Source organism: Athalia rosae, chromosome 6, assembly GCF_917208135.1.
Source record: "Athalia rosae chromosome 6, iyAthRosa1.1, whole genome shotgun sequence".
Classification (NCBI taxonomy): Eukaryota; Metazoa; Arthropoda; class Insecta; order Hymenoptera; family Athaliidae; genus Athalia; species Athalia rosae.
Window position 1 is genome coordinate 10035341 of NC_064031.1, and position 18157 is coordinate 10053497.

Sequence of the window (18157 nt, forward strand, 5' to 3'; positions counted from 1 at the left end):
CGCCATCTCGAGCACCAATAAAAACTATCCTCTTATTTGACATTCAGCGGCGACACTGGCGTCGAAATTATCTCATTAGTTCATCCCAAGTTTATCCTACGTTAAATTATTGCCAATCGCGTCGATTGGTTGATTTGAACCGGCATTTAAAAGCGGTGAGTGTATGAATTGAAAAAATCTTCAATTGATAAAGGCCTCCTATTACTGATTAACTTCGTTTAGTTATCAGTCCAGCAATATTCACTATAACACCTGTTTTTGAAAACTGATTCAAAGATCTGTCAAAGCAGCCAACAACGGCGAATATGAAGGATCTGGAGAATCGGGGCGAAGAATTGTCTTTTTCTTCTCTATTGGATACCAAGGGTTTTCAACGTTTCTAGGGACCGTGTATTTGGTCAATATAATAAAATGGCGCAACAAGGAATGAGCGACGATCGCCGCAAAAGTTCAGCTATAAGACGAGGAATGTCTTTAACGGGATCAGAGGGTAGAAAAGTATTTTCTTATCTTGTAATTACGTAATCTGCCTCTAGGTCAAGCATTCGAAGAGTGAGTTTCCTAGAAATATTAACGCTTGAACTTTGACCCAACTACCACTATCTGCTTGCAAATCAACTATGAGATCCATCGTCATCACTATGTTCTTGTTTGTCTTTTAATACACCATCATTCATCCTTGCCAGCATTCTAGTCTTCTTTCCAAAAATTATCTCATTGTCATTTGATTTTTTTCTCAGGTCCAAGCATGCTGGAAAAGCTGATCCACAATGCGTTCGACGTTTTTGATACTGCCAAGATTCTAGAAGTAGACGTTCGAGACCTTGGCACGATGATAAGATCACTGGGTCAGAAGCAATACTCTATGAACATCTGATCGAAATTTCAATGACATTTGATAAATGACCAATTGAATCACATATGTTACAGGATGTGTGATGACCGAAGCAGAGTTACAGGAGATCCAAGTTCAGCTTGAAGACGTGGAGAATAATTCCGTATCTCAGTCCAGATTTGTTGAATATATGACAAAGACGATCAGTGAACACAAGTTAGTATTTGTTATGAATTACCGAATCAAATATCCTTAATATATAGTTTTCCCAGCACAAAATTATTTTCACAGGTTGAAGCCAGCTGAACCTGAAGAATTGCTGCAAGCCTTTCAGCTATTTGATCCTGAAAATCGCGGCTACATTATGAGGGATGATCTGGCTAAAGCGCTCATGGAACTCGGAGAGCCCTACACTCAGGATGAGGTAAATGAGATGATGTTCGTTGCCTGTGACCCTGCTACCAATAAAATCAACTACGAACATTTCATCAATCTGCTCATTGTGAGTATCTCGTTATCAAGTGCACCTCCTATTCCAGCTACTACCAACCTTCCTTTTACTCAGGTCAAGTTCCCAGCTGACTTGAATGTCCACAAAGTTGCTGAAAAAATTGAAGCCGATCGGCTCTTGGCAATGCCCAAGAAACGAGGACTAGATAGTTTGTTTGGTAGCCCAGTATCCAATTAGAAGATCCAAAAATTCACTGAAATTATTGCCATTTAAATATTATTTCAAAATTTTACCCATGTTATCTACAAGTAGGAATGTGACATATTGATATAAAAAATATTGATAGTCATTGAACAGGTCAGAATAAATATCAAAGGTGATTGTTGCTTACAAACTATATTTAGAATTAGCCGCTTCAGCATGCAGTGCCATGACTGCCGATTAGTTTTATAACTTTGCAAACACAGGTGGTTCTTTACTTTTGGTCGCCTGTGCCACGACCGAAGTAATGAGGTCCTCACTTTGTAGCATCGCTTGATTATACATACTCTGAAATGACATTTTAATAATACTAAGTTCTTTCCTCATTTCGATCAAAATTGATTTAATTTTCAGGTCGATTGAGAGGTAAATTCAGGATATTGTTTGAGTGGATGAAGAAAATATACAGTGAAGCCCCAAACTTACAATGTGATCTAGGCCTTCTTGAGTTGTATGGTCCCGTGAGTAGTTTAGATTCAATTTACTGCCTTGGACTGCCACGGGTGATCGGCTAGCGATTTCCTCCGCAAGTGATATTGATCCCGCTAGCAGACTGTGCAAAGTGTACAATGTGTTGATCATTATATGGCAAAAAGATGTGAAAGCATAAATACACGGGAAAAGAAATTATAATTGAAGGAAAGCAGCTCTGAATGGTTCTTACTTCTCCTGGTTGTCAAAAGTCTTACTGATGAATCCAGTCTGCAGAGCTTCTGCTGCTTGGAGCTTCCTACATGTATAAACAAGCTCTCTGACCAAGCTATCTGATCCCATGATTTTTGGCATCCTCTGCAGTGTGCCGATGTCGGGAGCCAATCCCATCAGTACCTCTTTGATTTGGAACCAAGTATCCGTTGTGCAATAGCGAATGTCTGCTGAACAAATCATACCCATTCCCGCACCAATACAAGCCCCATGCACAGCAGCAACAACTGGCTTTGGACACTGTAATAGCAACAATAGTAACACCAATTTTTTTTGACATAATTATTACTGCTTAAACTTACCAGCTCAATTGCCGAGAGTGATTCTTGACACATGAGTATTTCTTTTTTAAGCATCTTGCATTTTTGTGCCACATCGTTACAACCTGCTAGTCGGGGAGCAAAGTCCATCAACAAACTAACGTCAATGCCTACAAAAGCAGGAAACATACGATTACAGGTACCTTAGATGTTTTCAACGTTTTGTTTGCAAGTGAAATAGGAGGAATGCTCACCTGCGTTGAACATTTTTCCAGAACCCGATAAAACAACAACTCGACAATCTGGATTGGTGCCAAGTTCATCGAAGCAATCTTTTATTTCTCTAAAACCGTTAGAAGGAAAAGTTAGAGAACTGCATCGCTGACAAGAATGAACAACAACCAAGAATACTTACAACCACATTGCTCTGTTAACAGCATTCAAACTTTTTGGTCTATTCAGAAGGACGTGATAAACAAACGGTTTTGGTACCAAAATGTCAAGCGTTTCATACACTTTGGACCCGGAAGCGGTTGCATATTTCATAGTTGTCATTGTCAGCGATTCTGAAAAACAATATCTTCAAGCTGGGTTCGAAAACTTAACTGCATCAAGAACACTACTGTGAAATTTACCGTTCACTCGCCAGCCAGGGCAATAAGGATGGTATGATAAGCTGGATCGTGTGGAAGAGAAGGAAAATGATCATTGGGTCAGGTTCAGGATCACACACTATAATCATTCATGAACAGAGATGAGAAATATACCTTGACCGTTTTTTTTGCTTACGTTTTACCGCCGTGCGCAATAAACCCCGCTTCAATATTTGTGCGCTCATCCTGCTGTCTGTGTTTACGATCCGTTGGAAAGAGCTACCTGGAGTTACCAGTTTAATGTAAAACATAAAGGTAATTTGATCTTTGGACTAGGTCCAGAATTGCAATTTCGATAGTAATTCATCAATCGATACTCGCTCTAATAGTCGATCATTCTAAAAGACGCAAAATTAGTGCAACTATAATTTGCAAACACTCGCTCGTAATTAATCAGTACCTGCATCAGAGGTGTAGGAAACTATACATTTACTCGTTCAGACAATCATTGTAAGTCTGAATTCGTTGTTCAAAATCTGGGAATAGTGGGGAAGCTCGTGCCTGAAGCTATTTCATGGAAAGTCAAAGTTTGACATTACATTCACAATAAGATTAGGTGAGGTTAAGCGTGCCGGTTTTGCAGCAGCTGACAACTATTATCCTGAAGTAAGATGGTTTCGTCGTTGTGCTACCTCATATTTCCCGTCATCTTGGTCATGGGACTCCTGCGAAAATGTCGAGAGTCTACTTGGGGGAGATGCCAAAGCCGTACACCATTGCAGGGACGTGTTTTCCTTGTCACTGGAGCTAATTCTGGCATCGGTAAGGAAACTGTCAGAGAACTAGTCAGAAGAAAGGCACGAGTCATTATGGCATGTCGCAACCTCCAAAGTGCACGAGATGTTGTTGCTGAAATCCGAAAAGATATTCAGACTGGCGAGCTGGTAAGCATACAGATTCAATGTTATTGAAAAGGATGTTGAGATACTAAAACGATATTAAAATATAATCCAACTGATGATATATGCTCTACTTAGATTCCTATGGAGTTGGATCTCAGTTCGTTCATTTCGATAAGACACTTTGCTCTAGAAGTATTAAAAACTTTCTCAGAAATTCATGTACTGATAAATAATGCAGGTGTATATGCACCTTTAAAAGATCGCTGTCTGACTAAAGAGGGATTTGAAATACATTTTGGAGTCAATCACTTGGGGCATTTTCTTCTAACAAACTTGCTCCTTGACCGACTGAAAGAGAGTGCTCCTAGCAGGCAAGTATTCACAGAAACCCAACACATTGAGGAGCATTTTATAATTCAAGTTTCAACTTCATCAGAATTGTTGTCGTTACATCGAAGCTGCTAGAATCTGGTCAGATAGATTTTTCAAACCTGAACGCAGAAAAAGGTTTGTCAGCAAAAGGACGGATGAATCCAGGCTATTGTAACTCAAAATTAGCAAACGCTTATTTTGCTGCCGAGCTTGCTAAAAGAACTGAAAATACGGGTGTCAGCGTTTATTCTGTATGTCCAGGATTCACATACACGGGCCTCTTTCGAAATGTAAAACGTAGCTGGTTCCACTATGTGCTTTTTTCCCCAGTTGCTTTGATGTTTCTTCGAACTGCAAATCAGGTTAATTAATATCAATTGTGCAAATTTCAAACCAGCATACTGACATCATATGTCTAACATGAAGCGTTTCACCTTCTAGGGTGCTCAGACTGTACTCCACTGCGCAACAGAACAATCATTAGAGAATGAGAGTGGATGTATTTACCGTGACTGTAAAATCTATGAACCTAAGAAAAAATTGGACCCGGAGATAGCTGATCGTTTGTGGAGTGTCAGTAATGAGCTGATAAACGTCTCATAAAGAGGCCTCCTGTGAACTGTATGCTGAGATGCATGAAGAAAATCTTCATTTCAATTCGAATTTCATAAAAAATGTTTGATAAGTGGTAAGTGATCACGTTTTAGAAATATTTTTAGAAAGCCATAGGGTCGTACATCCCACAGTAGGGCAAGTCTATTTCTTTTTATCGATTACCAGAGATTTTCGATTTTCTCATAGGATTGTTTATTGACTGATGAAAGTGATCTCCATGCAAGGCTGTACTACAAGTTATTTGTAGACTTAGATTTAAGAACATATTACGATGTTTTTCTGTGTCATTTTTAGCACCAGACTAATCGCTGTCAGACATGCGTGTAGGTAACGAAATTTACCGGATTTGAATTGTAAATGTTTCGGGCTCTCTAGTCCACTGAAAATTGCTCATAGACCGATCGGAGCGAATACCAAGACCGTACTTTCGATAATCAATTTATACACTACACGTAAAAATTAACGGGTCACGCTATTTCTGCTCCGAAAAAAGCCCGATTTCATATCCTTATAGCTCAATGCGTACTCGGCATATCGTTGCGAAGTTGAGAGTTCACTGTGCGATTTTGACATAAGTAACACAAGATAGAACAACTTGTGAAAAAAGCTGCATTTTTTAGCGACTTTCTACGCCAATTATTCGTTGACAATGAGTTGCGAGGATTTAGAATCAGGCATTTTTCAGAACAGAAACAGGGTAGCCCGATAATTTTTCCGTGCAGAATATTTTTAGCGTGTAATTTATGAGTAATTGTTTGAAATAAGCAATAAAACGCTGTTCAATAACCTAAGGTAATCATTATTGAGTAATATACACATTACATACTAACGTAATTCTCTTACAATAATAATTAGGTGAATACACTGCAGTTTATTTTAGCATCAGGAGTGACATCTCTACCAGCGGTTCACCACGTTGTAGAATTAAAACGAAGCCTAGATAGTGAATTGGGCAAGTACTAATCTGTCTAGTTTCAAATTAAAACTTGCCCTTTGATGGTTTATCGCTTTTTCCACTGTGGGTCGGAACTGCCAGAAAACTGCTAGCCAATTAAATTGAGCATTAGCAATAATTTTGTTAACGAAGCCACGGAATACCAATATTTCAGCGCATCAGCTACATGCTAATCTGAACTGAAATCGGTCCATGAATTTCTTTATTTGCCGTATCACAGATTATTATTGAGTTTCATACATGCCGATCATTTTCTCTAATTCGATGTCTTCTCATAATTACTGCCGCGGTCGCATCACCTTGAAACTTGTCTGTTTATTGGCTAATGCTTCTGTCCGCGCAAAAACTGTTTCAGAACTTCGTCGGATCGAGTCAATGAATTCCGAAGACGCCCGTGAGTCTTCAGGCTCTAAGCTCTCTTTTGAGGATCGCAGTCTGGGCGTCGGCGTCAACACCAAAGACCTACTGTTTGCCTAGAAAAAAAAAACGAACTTAGAGAAATTTGAAAGAATCGCACGAACAGACAACAGAACAACGTAATTTTCAATTTGTAACCTGATCGCATTCGGGATATTGCAGTCGTTCCTCCGAACTGTTTGTAGTTTGCCCACTACTTTTCCAACTCTCCGGAAAATCCACTTCTCTGTATGCAGAAGTGAAAATGAAGTAGTATGAAGATGTAGACTATACATAGTACAAAATTTGAGCTACCTTGGTTCAGAGTCATATCTCTTTCGCCACGGGATTTTCTCTGCTAAAAAATATTCATCTGGAGCGCTGCATATGGAACCTGCTCGCTGCTTCTGTTCCATGATTCCACTGGCGCACGCGATTGCGTAGTCTGTAGATGGACAGGGTTTCCTGGAAGCAGGTGCAGGTTCGAAATTGGTAGGTTGCTGCTCGCTTTTATTTGAGGTAGGATTTCCATCCACTTCAGAATTTCTATCTCTTTTTTCCATAAACGAATTATTCGCATTCTCAATTATAAACGTTTCTCCTCCACCATCGAGTTCACATTTGATCTCCTCACCATCTAGCTGCCCAACACACAGGGCCATTTCACAGCTACTTATGGAGTTGGAGCTTCTGTGCCTCGTGCCATCGGAGCAGCTCTCTACCAGATCAGAGCCCGATGTCCCTTTTCTCTTTGAAACAGATACTGGCACAGTGATTTCTATATCGCTCTCTATTGAAGTAAGAACATCAACTAGGGAAGCATTTTTCGGTGAATGATTCTTCCCTTGAAATCCGTTTTGTGAATAATTGCTTTCAAACATAGGTGAATGATTCAGAGTTTGATCACTGCCTTCCACGGTAGTATTGTTCGGTAAGGATAGCCTTGTATCATCGATCGCTCTTTCTGCTGACTTACAGATACGTTTGGTTTTATTGCTTAATGCAGATAACTGTTCCTGATTGTTCAGACCTTGGTCCAAGGATGAACCGAGTGAGCACCTGATACTCTTGGATCGACCAATCGACCTAGTTTGCTTGTGGCACTTTTCAAATATTATGTTTTCAAATGGTGAGATCACGGGTAGCGGTGGAGGTGCTGGTGGTTTGTATTTGATAGAATTGCTGTTATCGGTATCCAGAGATGAACCGGAAAACGTTCTCTTGGTTCCTTCCAAACTACAATGGACGAATTTGTACAAAAATTGTATTACTTTTAAGATTATCTCAACAAAGTTTTGTAGTACACGATACCGGTATATGCTAAATATACTCACGGTAGATGCGGTTTAATGCTGATCAGAGAAGCAAGATTGGGAAGTGTTGCACGAAGATCGACGGTAGGTAATCCGCAATACCACCTCAGTTGCGCTATGTTTTTATTCAACAGATAAACAGCATAATGGAACTGTAGCTTGTCTTTTCCTCTAGCAAACAACGGAAACCTTGACGCAGAAAGATCAGAGAAAGCTGTTGTGAGAATATGAGTCAAAGAGCATTAGAAAGAATATCAGACGTCGAAAATACTCACTGCCTATCTTTGTCTGGTATATTTTCCGTAATATGGTCGATAACTTTGCTCCGTGAAGCACAGTGTATAATAGGATACCTAGTAGGAACGTTTAGGAAATTTGCAATCATCTGGGTGGTGTGAGCTACGGATCCAAGAGCCACCGCTACCTGTGTGTCGTTGCAAGAGTCCAGCTCTTCACTGTCCGGTAAGTGGACATTATTAATCGTGTATCTACCATCATCTGTCTGGAACCAGAAATTAACTTGATCTTCGACGTTTCATGAATTGATATTGAGATATTCGATGCATTGTTACTATTCCTATTCAATTGTTATCTTATCAATGGGAGGTGTGTCATACTCGAGAGACGGGATAGATGAAACCCAGTTCAGATATGAGTTGTATTTGGCGGTGGGCTAGCCGTGCAGTAGTATGTAGATATAGCTCCTTTGTTTCAGTCTGACACTGTCGCCATTCGCGGAGGCGTTCGATGTCCCTATTGAGCTCCCTGTACCTTCCCATAAGATCAGACCCTGATAAAATAATCTGGTATTAAAGCAGGGTGGAGCTTGAAATTCAGTAACAGTTCATACTATAATCGCGATTGTTCACCGTGATCTTCGTTCTCCTCGACAATTCCCGCATGGAGCTGGCCCAGTACCCTTATCTCTCCAGCTTTTCTTATCCTTTCCTGATCGAGCAATTTTGTTCTAAATCTTGCGACCTCCAATTCCTTCCGAATTCGTAGACTTGCAGCTTTCTTTTCCTTGCTTGCTTGTTTAGGTTGCAACAACCTGTTGAGTGTCGATCGAGGGTAAACTACTTGCATTTGAGTTTCGTAGCCTTGGGCAATTTGTTCCCTGAGAGCGCGTGCGGAATCCGACTGCTGCCTTAATGCCTGCATTTTACTTTTTAAACTGCATAATTTATTCACTGTGTAACTGTCCCTCACATCTGTTGCTTGGACGCTTACACTCAGGTATTTCTTTAGCTCTGGTGGGCTAGCACAGCAGCATGGTGGAACAAAGTAGCCACCTTGAAGGTAGAATATCAAGGATTTATCTTTCAGCAGGTCTTCTAAGTTGCTGGGAAGCTTTGTTCCCAAGTAGACCAGTCCTGTTAGGGACAGTCCATGGGCCTGAATGACAACATCGGTAGTTGTGTCTCCCACTTCCACTCTTCTCCAGACTCTTAGGACTATGTCTAAATTTTAAAACAAACATCTGAGCTCTTTTAAATTCCAAAGTTGTTTCGAAAAAAGAAATACCTAAACGAGTTTCTACTGCGTACTGTCATAGCTATCGTACCAATATAGCATAGCGCTCACCACTGGCAGCCGAATGTCCAGTTGTATGAAGAATAGGAACATCGAGACTTGCCCATTTTGGACTGACACTGTCAATGGGTTCACTGGTATAAAAGGGTGAAGACAAAGTGGTCCTGTGGAGTGTATAATAGAACGACCTCTTAGTTTCGCAAGGTTCCTCCGTAGTTAAGTTGTACCCGATAACTTGTATCAAGTTCCTTAGACGGAGCTGCAATTAAAGATAATTTCATTGGATTTGATCCGTGGACTTTATACAGTATGTAATTGTAATGTAACCTAAATACCTGCTGTGTGGCAAGAGGAAGCCAGACTTTGTATCGCGGAGTAGTACGGGGTTGAAGGGCTAGATCCGAATCTCTTATGAGAGGTCGTGCTTCCGGCTGTTCCATCATCTGTGTGTGTCACGTCGGCCTGTCATAACTAATGTGTTAATGAGAGATTTTTTTAACTGCATCAATAGAATTTTGTTAGATTTTGACTGAAGGATCGATGCTTTCTTGGAATAAGTTAGCTAAATTGATTCAAGACCAATGTTCACTGCCACGATTGTTGGTGACGGTGACGGTGTCAAAGTCGACTATTATTGACAGTAACGAGCAATCATTTATTGGCATTATCGCATCGATGATGATAATGTATAAAAACTCTCTTATTGCACCGAAAATGTGATATTTCAACAGACATCACCTTGAAACTGACAAATGTAGATTGTCATTATCAATTTATCGTAACCACTCGTTATTTGTAACCACACGCATCGACTACGGACGCGCTATCATCTCTGACATCAGCCGTGAGATGGAAGCAATAATACACTTTATAACATGCATTACAATGGTTTACACTTTTTCAGAATGCCCCGGCGAGTCCGGCAGCGTGCAGTTATCGGTTAAAGCGAGTGCACTGGAGTGCACTACTGGGTGGTAAATAGCACCACATGAACCGACATGAACGTGAACCTGTTCCCGTTCTGTTCTTTTCAATCGTTCGCGAGTCAGCAGGGGGCGCAATCAGTGTTGACAAATGGCAATTCTATCATTAGGCGTATGGTATTGAAGTGAGGGAGTAGTGGTGTTGTAATGGAGTTGAGTCGTCTCCGCGGAAAGTTGTTCCTGCGTATGTTCTCAAAAATGATCAACAACTTTGGTATTTAATGTGCGAAGGAGACAGGTAACGATAAAATGTGAAATGTGCAGATACCAGTGCGGAGTTTAGACAGTGAATCAAAGTCTCGAGGCGATGTCGCCTTTGTTGGTTTAACACTGGACGATCAAGCGGTTATGACCATGGAGGTGGGCGAGAAATCAAAACGGGAGGATGACAGCCCAGTTTCTACTGTCGCTTCTATGAGCTGGAATGATCACGAAGACGACAGACTTACGGGTATGGGTAATTCTGGTATTCGGAACCACCCCGATTCGAACCCAAATTACGATGCGCAGGTATTTCATACCGGGGGTAACGACCCCGCTGCCGATCATATCCTAGTTACACGACCCTCGCCGTCACGTTCCGATACGGCCGATGAGGATGAAAATCTCCAGGAGGAACACAATGTCCACAACGATCACGAGCAGAACGCCCCTGTTCTTCCCGAGGCTGAAAATAATTCCGCTAGTCAAATGTCCTGCGGGGAACATCGTGTGATGGACAGCGAGCCCGCAGCGATCCGCGAAGACGGTAGCAATGATCACGCTGCCTCGAATAACGGGGCGGATGACGCTGATTCCACGATGGATGTGTCTCTAAAAAAGGATTCGAGGAACACTCCGGACGTATCCAGTGAGCCTGTAACTCCTCAACAGCCGTTAACGTTTACCATAAATTTCGACGACGACAAGGAAGTGGACACTGCGCGCTATCGCAATCTCTTCGAAAGATACAATGCCAGACACAGGAGAAATTTGTCAACCTCCAAGGTAAGATCACAAGTTATCTTCCTTCGAACCTTCCGATACTTAAAATTCTACCGGTACATGCCAGTCCCCACAGATATAGGTATGATACGTTCGGAGAGGGTTTGATACGTTTTGGAGAGCTTCGTTAAATTTTACGCTCAAGATCTGATCGAAAGTGCTTCCATACAATCTCATGATTACTTAGATACGCGCACGATTCCACACTGTGGGTATTCTGAATGCAAACAACCGTAACATTCCTTATTTACATTATAGAAATTCGTTTCACTATTCTAGCTCCGCGGCCCCACCACCCGTGACTTCCCTTTCCCCTGATTATTTCCAGTTCTCCAGGTTCGCTCTCCTCTCTCCCAGGAAGTTTTCATTCCCCCTGAAACTCTCTCTTTTTTTCTGAGATGGAAAATTCGAATAATGCAACACTTGAAACTCCGGAGCACTTCAAAATTATACCCGATGTAAACATTATTCGCAGGTTGAGGTGAAGAGCAAACAAACACCCGAGCCCCCGGTTTTGTCGCCGAATTTCGTAAAACGGCATAAAACTCCGAGTGCGCACTCAGAGGGGTACTTCAGCAGTGACCAGGAGGACGATGCTGGACGCAAAGCTGAAAAACTATCGAGAAAACTCAAGCATCTGGGTAACCCGCAACGAAAAATAATTAAAAAAATGAAGTAATACTCGATTATCCAACGGAATCATTCCCATTATTATACGATCGGTATAATAAGTTATGCATGTAATTCTCTAGGATAATGATATACCGCTGCATAGCTACACAATACATACCCCGGTGTGATCTATGTGCGAATGCAGTCTACATACGTTTACTCGACATGCCTATCGACGCGTATAGTTTATAATCCGCGAATATAGTGAATCACGATGAAGTCATCTTTGCCATGAATGGTGGTGCGACCAACGCGTAGACACCTCATTGATATTCGCAAATCGTCGGATGGTTCACGCGCGCTGCGTTCCGCCTGTTCGAATACCTAAGTTATGTGACTGCACGGTGCACACTGGCACACATCTGCCTAAGCGTGGGTGTGCCGTGGGTATTCTTGCCATCGAATCCTCGCTCAATTTTCAGTATTTCGGAGCACGTTACGGTCGGTTGTAGAGCGTTGATAATCTTTCCGCAATTTATTCATACCTACATTCCGACTCTACGTTCACCTGCGATTCGGTCGATTTTAGCAGGTCTTACGCCTGACCTGTTCATTCTTCTGCAGGTATCAAGTCTACCGGTAAAGCTCCGGTGGTTCCTGAGAGGTACGACGGCGGGACGATGTCTCACTCGTACTCTGAATCTTCGACGCGGGAAGAGTTGGCGGATAATATCCACCGCAATACTACGATGAAGACGGTGAAGGAAAACCGACGGATGGCCCGCGCAAATATGTCCCTTGACCTCGATCATCCGGCAAACAGTATGTACAACGAACTCGGTAAGAGAAAGACTACAACGACGTGGAGCGAAGGTGAGCGCGGTCGTCAAGCGGGATTTACGGATAATGAAGATCTGAGATTCCGATCTTCTGCCGTGACCCCGGTGGCGAGGTACGAACGAGATATTGGAACATCTACGACGAACGCCGCCAAAGTCTACTCGCCTCGCCGTGCCCGAGGAAATGAAGAAGTGATTTTTCAGGAGTATCAGGATTCGCAGGAAAAATTATCGAGCGCAAGTTCCGAGTCTGAGAATTTTGTAGACTACGAAACCGTAAAAAGGGATGAAAATGAATCCAGTAACGGCGACCACGGTATATCGCGGACTAACAATTCGAATGGACAGGCGAATTTGGACGCCCTCGAGGTCAGTAACTTCGATGATGGATCCGATGGTGCCGTCAGTGAGGCCGGCACTTACACGATACACAAAGATTATACTGATGAAGAAAAGGCCAGAATGGATATCGACAGAGTTTTCAAAGTGGGTCTTATTACCGAAGAGGAATCTTCAGAGGCGTACGTTCACAGCTTCAAGGTGCGTCTAAGTTTGTATTTATTTATTCTTTTTCCATTCTGTGTCAAGATTTCTGTGTACACAACTGAAGTTTGAACATTTCATCAATTGATACAGATGAGCATATCAAGAGACAACAACTGGATATCAGAGTGGGCCACTCAGGTAGCCGAGCACAATTCTTTACCCTCTGCAATCGGCGGAACAGTCCCGATTTCCAAGGGGCTCGTCTCGCCGCAAAGCCCGTCCAAAATTCCCTCGCCGATTCATTCCCGATCTCGAAGACTTTCCAGAGGCCGCCAAGTACGTGAAAAATTTGATACTTTCACTAGAGACGAAAATTATTCTCTAATCGAATTATTCAAAGGTATAATACGTGTACGTACATGATACTTTCAGGAGCAAAGCGACAGTAGCCTAGAGACGGAATCTTATCTGCGAGCAAAGACAACTGCTGTAACTTCCTCTGTAAATAATGACCGAATATTGGTGGACTCTGGAGGTGAATCCGACGACGACACCAGTCGCAGTCACAACACCCCTCCACCGAGTTTACAGCGTTTAGGATCAATACGGCGCTTGAGTCTCTCCGACGTTCTATTTACGCGAGATAGTATTTCCGAGGGACGACGTAGTGCGAGAAACTACACCGCGGCTGAGACAAGGCTGCAACAAGAACGGGTTGTCACCTCGCAGGAACCTCTAAGAAGCCCGACTCATGTTCTGGCTCGCCTCCAGCTTGGAAGGCGAAACAGCTCCCTAGACCGAAAGGAATATACTTCGGACACCCCTGAGTCCAATTGCTTGTCCGAGCACAGTGATTACAAGAGCTACTTGGAGGGAACCTCGATCCATCCGGGGAGCCCTATCCCTGCACGTGTCAGAGCACCCACTGGGAAGCTCACAACTAACAGTCCTATTCTTTCGCGTAAGGAAATTGTGACTTCTAGGACAAGCGACCTGGCTAAGTCACATCTGCAAGCGAAAAATGTTGGGTACTTTACCTGTACGGAAAATAGGTCAGTAGTTTCAGTGATATTTTAACGGACGATGTAAATATCATAGACGTCTCATTTACTCTAAAGGTCTCTTTTCCCAGTCCCTATTTGCTACGGAAATCCAGTAGTACGACTAACTACAGTCACAGAGAGGAATTCCATCATATTCATCGAGATCGGAGTAAAGAGCCCCTCCCTACGTCGATACAAAGTTTGCATCAGCAAAACCCAGTGTTGCGTCGGAGTGCCGGTATACAAAGATCGTCGAGCAATGCCTCTGTCAGAAATCCACATGTTGCGAACCTCATACTCGCCAGGCGTAGCAGCTTTGGAAATAATAATAATATTAACGCAACAAACGACAGGACCACACTAGCAGCCGTCACCGGAAAATTCACCGCGACCTCTGACAGCAGCAGTGAAGCTGGGGACAAACCCTTGATAAAGTCACCTGTACCGCCGGTTTCATCTGGAATCAAATTAAATAGGGCTTTCAGTATACGGAGGGCTAGGTGAGTTTGGTGTGATGAAGATATTCGATTTCCCGGTTGTCGTCGAATCTTAGCAATGTACGCTTGTTCTTTACTTGGGGCCTTGCAGGCTGAACTGCGAATATGACACAACATCGAGCACAACTCCGGAAGAACGTCGGCGGAAGAGTCAGGCCAGTGAAACAAGGGGACCACAGGTGTCCACCTCAAGTCGGCAAACAACTGTTCATCATCGCGGCAAGTCAGCAGGAAGTGTAGCCCTCAGCAGCAAAGACACGTTCAAAAGGCCAGAACCACCGAAACCTAGAGCGCCGTCCATGTCCAGGACAGATAGCGGAAGAATAAGTACAAGAACAACGAAGAATATATCGAATCATGTGAGTCGAGTGTTTTTTCATCCAACGTTATGAGTTCTTGCGTAACGCATTTTGTCACTATCACAGGTACAACATTCGCGACCTAATCAAAAACCAACGAAAGACGTTCACAAAAAGACTGGGAGAAGCAACTCTACCCTCACATCTAAGGAAGTCGAGTTCCAGAACTGGAAAAGAAGAAAAAACTACGATCCAATGAAGGCGGCAGCTGAAGGGAAAAAAAAACTGGACAATCCCAAAAAACAACACAGTATCGAGGACAATACTCGCGGGTTGGTCACTCCTATTTTCCGGAACATTTCAAGTGCCAGAACTGAAGTCTCAGTTTCTAATACATCAATTATATTTCAGTTGCGAAAGCTCGGTCCTACGGTCGGCCAGTTTTCATGGCACAGGCGGGACTCTAACGCTTGCAGCTGACTGGTCTGACAACGAGAATGATTTCTCGGATTCCAATGAGTATATTCGACCTCCACCACCTTCCAGTCCTCAATTGGTGAGTCCAAAAAGGGATACGAGTAAATGTCTGAAAGAAAAAAAAAAAAAAAAAAAACTTGCCTATCGATGATTACATAGGGAAGCGACAGTGAATTTGAAACCTCGTCTTATCTGCGAGCCACGGAAAATGTCATGTGTGCAATGTCAGCTCGCATGATCGTGCGTCACCCACCACCGGTCGATTCCGGAGGAGAAAGTGACGAAGACACAAGTCGCAGTTTGCATCGACCCGTGCACAGAGGATCCTTGCATCTGTCTCGAGATAGTGACACAGAAAGTAGCGACGAGCCGCGTATCTCGATCATTCAATCTCCTCCCACGAACTCGAATCACAGCAAAGCTGTCCCCAGGTATAGCAGGGTTTTTGTTATTTATTTTTGTGGCTGTTCATTGTATTGGTATACCATTGAATGTTAGATATAAATGATTTACTTTGCAGTCTGAGAAAAACCAGAGTCGAGCCACGAGTTAACAAGACCCCAACTTCTTCGGCAAAGCCGAGATGCTCGCCTCGTGACGTCAGAGGAACCGTCGACACAATGAAAGTGGCCGCCAAGACGGATTCGGGTCGTTTTAACACTCGGTCATCCAAAAATCAGACCATGGTAAGCGGTGAATGATTATCTCTTTCTATCGGTACAATCAGTCAAAAAGTCCCTCTATCTTTATTTCACGAGCAGTTTTGTAATTTTTATATTTTTATGTGATCATCAGGTAAGTCAGTCAAAGTTAAAGGAGGGTAAGAAATCTGCAGTTGCAAATTCAAAAGAAGTAGAGATGCAAAACTGGAAACGCCGGAAGAGCTACGATCCGATGAAAGCTGCGATGGAGGGTAGGCGTAAAGTCGGTCAGACGAAGAGATGTCCCAGCACTAATCTATCGCCAAGGTCGATGAACTGATAGCAATAAATTAACGTTCTTGGTGAATCTCTCGAGTTCTTATTGATATCTAACGATAAGCTTATATTTGTTCAATAGCCACGTACTGAGGTCGCAGAGTTTCCATGGCTCGGTGGGTCTAGGCGTCAGTGACTGGAGTGATGAAGAATTAACGGTGTCCGCCGATGAAGCATCTCTGTACTGAGGAGCCAAAACTTTCCACAGTTTAGTGTTTCTATTGTGATACGGTCATGTTCGTAATTGCAAGGTTGTTTTGACAGTTCATAGTACGCGGTAGACCACCCCCTGCCTAACCAGGTTGATCTGTGTTTTTGAATCTTGAATTTCTTGTCTTGCCAATCTCAACAGCTGTGCATGCTCATTTTACTTTTTATTTGATGATATATGCTGATAATTTTATCGTCATATCGATTACAGTGGAGCACCGTCCAATTCATAACTGAGATCTGAACATGGATCATCGTTGCGTTAATTGTCCAGTGAGCGAGAAATTTTTGTGATTGCTGTCATTATTTTCGTATTGCATATTTATTCGTGGAGTACTGTCTTGTCATTGTAAGGTACCATATTGGTATTCTGACTATCCTGCCACCGCGTGCTTCGTCTCTGCGCATTTCTAGGTATGTTGTTCATATTCATTCGGTTCACATCGATGATTGAGATGGGAATTAATTTCCGGCGTGCACCGGGCACATTTACGGATGGGTATCGGCGCTCTTCCCAGACGAAATAAATTCCTAGTTTTATTGTTGATTATAAATAAAATTTTATGATACGAGTCACGTATTAAAAGAAGTTAGCGGCAGAGAATCTAGTACCTGCGTGTGAGATCGTTTGTCAATTTGATCAGATTAATCCAAGGACGGTGAAACCAATTGGTGTTGGGAAAATACAAACGTGCAAATGTGTATATTGATATTATTTAGCTAACAAGGTAAATACTTCTATGTTGTTATTTATGTATGTACATACCTAATAGGAGAAGTAGAGTTGTCACACGGGAAGAAAATGCCAATTATAGGTCTGTTTGAAAACAAATCGGTACAGATAACAGATTTTACGTCTCTATAGTGGTTGGTGAGCAATCCGAATAGTCGCCAAGCTGCATTAATTATAGGTACTTTAGGTAAGTGGGTGGGTAGGGTCATGGATAGACTGCACAGAGCAACGGTATGGCACTTGTACGAATTTGGCGGATTACCATAAAACTCATTCATCATTGATCATTCATAATCCTGGTAGGAAATGCCTTGTATCAAACAGAATTACTATTCGCTATTTTCAGCTACTATATGATATCTAAGAATTTTGTGCGTGGTACAAGCTTCTCCCTGCTCGTTTATATTACCGCATCATTATTATGCATAGCTCGAACTTTTAAACTCCACTAGCCCTATATGACAACGAACCTTACCCTATTCGAATTCTCCCTAATCACCAAGCTTCCCTTTATCATTGAACAACGTCGAGAGAATTAAATTATATGACTGTGACTTATTGAGCACACCGATTATTTCGGATTTAATTTTTATAATCCATTTGTTGTACGGAGATCTACATACTTACCTACTTTTGTAAATAATTAGCTATTAGCTATGTATACCTATAGTATAAACACCTCTTTATCTGTAATATCTATGAAAATTATGATATTACTCTACAGTCCAGGTCTTCCTTTCTATTGGTTCATAAATATTCAAAATATTTCAACAAATAATAATATTGTTTTCTCCTTATTTTATACTAATATTCTTCAACCCCGATT

The 18157-nt window shown here is 42.2% G+C and overlaps 5 protein-coding genes across 14 annotated transcripts; 3 read left to right on the top strand and 2 right to left on the bottom strand.

The window, feature by feature from the left end:
* The first annotated feature begins 16 nt into the window (after positions 1 to 16).
* Positions 17 to 2190, top strand: LOC105688844 (dynein regulatory complex protein 8-like). 3 transcript variants are annotated; one of them, XM_048657004.1, is made up of 6 exons: positions 17 to 155; positions 277 to 490; positions 741 to 848; positions 931 to 1051; positions 1127 to 1259; positions 1902 to 2190. In XM_048657004.1, the coding sequence occupies exons 2-6, from the start codon at positions 412 to 414 to the stop codon at positions 1908 to 1910; spliced, it is 450 nt and encodes a 149-aa protein (XP_048512961.1). In that variant the 5' UTR covers positions 17 to 155; positions 277 to 411; the 3' UTR covers positions 1911 to 2190. The 3 variants fall into 3 exon arrangements, with proteins under 3 accessions (XP_048512961.1, XP_048512960.1, XP_048512959.1); XM_048657003.1 differs by having other exon boundaries at positions 20 to 155; positions 291 to 490; positions 1127 to 1337; XM_048657002.1 differs by having other exon boundaries at positions 21 to 155; positions 1127 to 1337.
* LOC105688842 (delta(3,5)-Delta(2,4)-dienoyl-CoA isomerase, mitochondrial) lies at positions 1546 to 3470 on the bottom strand. Of its 2 annotated transcripts, none has more exons than XM_012405433.3 (7): positions 3302 to 3470; positions 2928 to 3078; positions 2767 to 2855; positions 2555 to 2682; positions 2212 to 2492; positions 1974 to 2100; positions 1546 to 1835 (listed from the first exon to the last, which is right to left on the bottom strand). In XM_012405433.3, the coding sequence occupies exons 1-7, from the start codon at positions 3414 to 3416 to the stop codon at positions 1734 to 1736; spliced, it is 993 nt and encodes a 330-aa protein (XP_012260856.2). In that variant the 5' UTR covers positions 3417 to 3470; the 3' UTR covers positions 1546 to 1733. The 2 variants fall into 2 exon arrangements, with proteins under 2 accessions (XP_012260856.2, XP_012260858.1); XM_012405435.3 differs by lacking the exon at positions 3302 to 3470 and adding an exon at positions 3148 to 3285.
* LOC105688843 (retinol dehydrogenase 12-like) lies at positions 3260 to 6622 on the top strand. Of its 5 annotated transcripts, none has more exons than XM_012405436.3 (5): positions 3260 to 3420; positions 3749 to 4049; positions 4143 to 4378; positions 4444 to 4741; positions 4821 to 5780. In XM_012405436.3, exons 2-5 carry the CDS (start codon positions 3777 to 3779, stop codon positions 4980 to 4982), a joined length of 969 nt encoding a protein of 322 aa, XP_012260859.2. In that variant the 5' UTR covers positions 3260 to 3420; positions 3749 to 3776; the 3' UTR covers positions 4983 to 5780. The 5 variants fall into 5 exon arrangements, 3 of the variants coding, with proteins under 3 accessions (XP_012260859.2, XP_020709648.2, XP_048512958.1); XM_020853989.2 differs by having other exon boundaries at positions 3266 to 3420; positions 3752 to 4049; XM_048657001.1 differs by lacking the exon at positions 3260 to 3420 and adding an exon at positions 3475 to 3615.
* LOC105688841 lies at positions 5773 to 10128 on the bottom strand. Of its 3 annotated transcripts, none has more exons than XM_012405430.3 (10): positions 9930 to 10081; positions 9527 to 9653; positions 9243 to 9450; positions 8528 to 9118; positions 8276 to 8448; positions 7934 to 8160; positions 7680 to 7847; positions 6661 to 7581; positions 6505 to 6592; positions 5773 to 6422 (listed from the first exon to the last, which is right to left on the bottom strand). In XM_012405430.3, the coding sequence occupies exons 2-10, from the start codon at positions 9632 to 9634 to the stop codon at positions 6228 to 6230; spliced, it is 2679 nt and encodes an 892-aa protein (XP_012260853.2). In that variant the 5' UTR covers positions 9635 to 9653; positions 9930 to 10081; the 3' UTR covers positions 5773 to 6227. The 3 variants fall into 3 exon arrangements, 2 of the variants coding, with proteins under 2 accessions (XP_012260853.2, XP_012260852.2); XM_012405429.3 differs by having other exon boundaries at positions 9527 to 9662; positions 9930 to 10079; XR_007278946.1 differs by having other exon boundaries at positions 6368 to 6422; positions 6661 to 6810; positions 6980 to 7581; positions 9527 to 10128.
* A 201-nt stretch (positions 10129 to 10329) lies between these two features.
* LOC105688876 lies at positions 10330 to 18128 on the top strand. The gene is made up of 13 exons (XM_012405509.3): positions 10330 to 11161; positions 11634 to 11799; positions 12395 to 13149; positions 13246 to 13431; positions 13528 to 14147; positions 14228 to 14638; positions 14727 to 14994; positions 15061 to 15266; positions 15346 to 15490; positions 15571 to 15842; positions 15932 to 16097; positions 16207 to 16379; positions 16471 to 18128. The coding sequence occupies exons 1-13, from the start codon at positions 10523 to 10525 to the stop codon at positions 16574 to 16576; spliced, it is 4113 nt and encodes a 1370-aa protein (XP_012260932.2). The 5' UTR covers positions 10330 to 10522; the 3' UTR covers positions 16577 to 18128.
* The last annotated feature ends 29 nt before the right edge of the window (positions 18129 to 18157 follow it).

Coding starts and splice junctions, on each gene's coding strand:
- LOC105688841 (XM_012405430.3), bottom strand. CDS start 9,634: ATGATGGAACAGCCGGAAGCACGACCTCTCATAAGAGATTCGGATCTA. Junction 8,161..8,275: donor TCATCTATCCCGTCTCTCGA/GTATGACACACC, acceptor TTCTGGTTCCAG/ACAGATGATGGTAGATACAC. Junction 7,582..7,679: donor AGCATTAAACCGCATCTACC/GTGAGTATATTT, acceptor CGTCCATTGTAG/TTTGGAAGGAACCAAGAGAA.
- LOC105688844 (XM_048657003.1), top strand. CDS start 412: ATGGCGCAACAAGGAATGAGCGACGATCGCCGCAAAAGTTCAGCTATA. Junction 491..740: donor GTCTTTAACGGGATCAGAGG/GTAGAAAAGTAT, acceptor TTTTTTTCTCAG/GTCCAAGCATGCTGGAAAAG. Junction 1,052..1,126: donor AAGACGATCAGTGAACACAA/GTTAGTATTTGT, acceptor TTATTTTCACAG/GTTGAAGCCAGCTGAACCTG.
- LOC105688842 (XM_012405433.3), bottom strand. CDS start 3,416: ATGTTTTACATTAAACTGGTAACTCCAGGTAGCTCTTTCCAACGGATC. Junction 3,079..3,301: donor ATTGCGCACGGCGGTAAAAC/GTAAGCAAAAAA, acceptor ATTGTTTTTCAG/AATCGCTGACAATGACAACT. Junction 2,101..2,211: donor ACTTTTGACAACCAGGAGAA/GTAAGAACCATT, acceptor CACTTTGCACAG/TCTGCTAGCGGGATCAATAT.
- LOC105688876 (XM_012405509.3), top strand. CDS start 10,523: ATGACCATGGAGGTGGGCGAGAAATCAAAACGGGAGGATGACAGCCCA. Junction 15,267..15,345: donor ATCGAGGACAATACTCGCGG/GTTGGTCACTCC, acceptor ATTATATTTCAG/TTGCGAAAGCTCGGTCCTAC. Junction 15,843..15,931: donor CACAGCAAAGCTGTCCCCAG/GTATAGCAGGGT, acceptor TTTACTTTGCAG/TCTGAGAAAAACCAGAGTCG.
- LOC105688843 (XM_012405436.3), top strand. CDS start 3,777: ATGGTTTCGTCGTTGTGCTACCTCATATTTCCCGTCATCTTGGTCATG. Junction 4,050..4,142: donor ATATTCAGACTGGCGAGCTG/GTAAGCATACAG, acceptor TGCTCTACTTAG/ATTCCTATGGAGTTGGATCT. Junction 4,742..4,820: donor TTCTTCGAACTGCAAATCAG/GTTAATTAATAT, acceptor TTCACCTTCTAG/GGTGCTCAGACTGTACTCCA.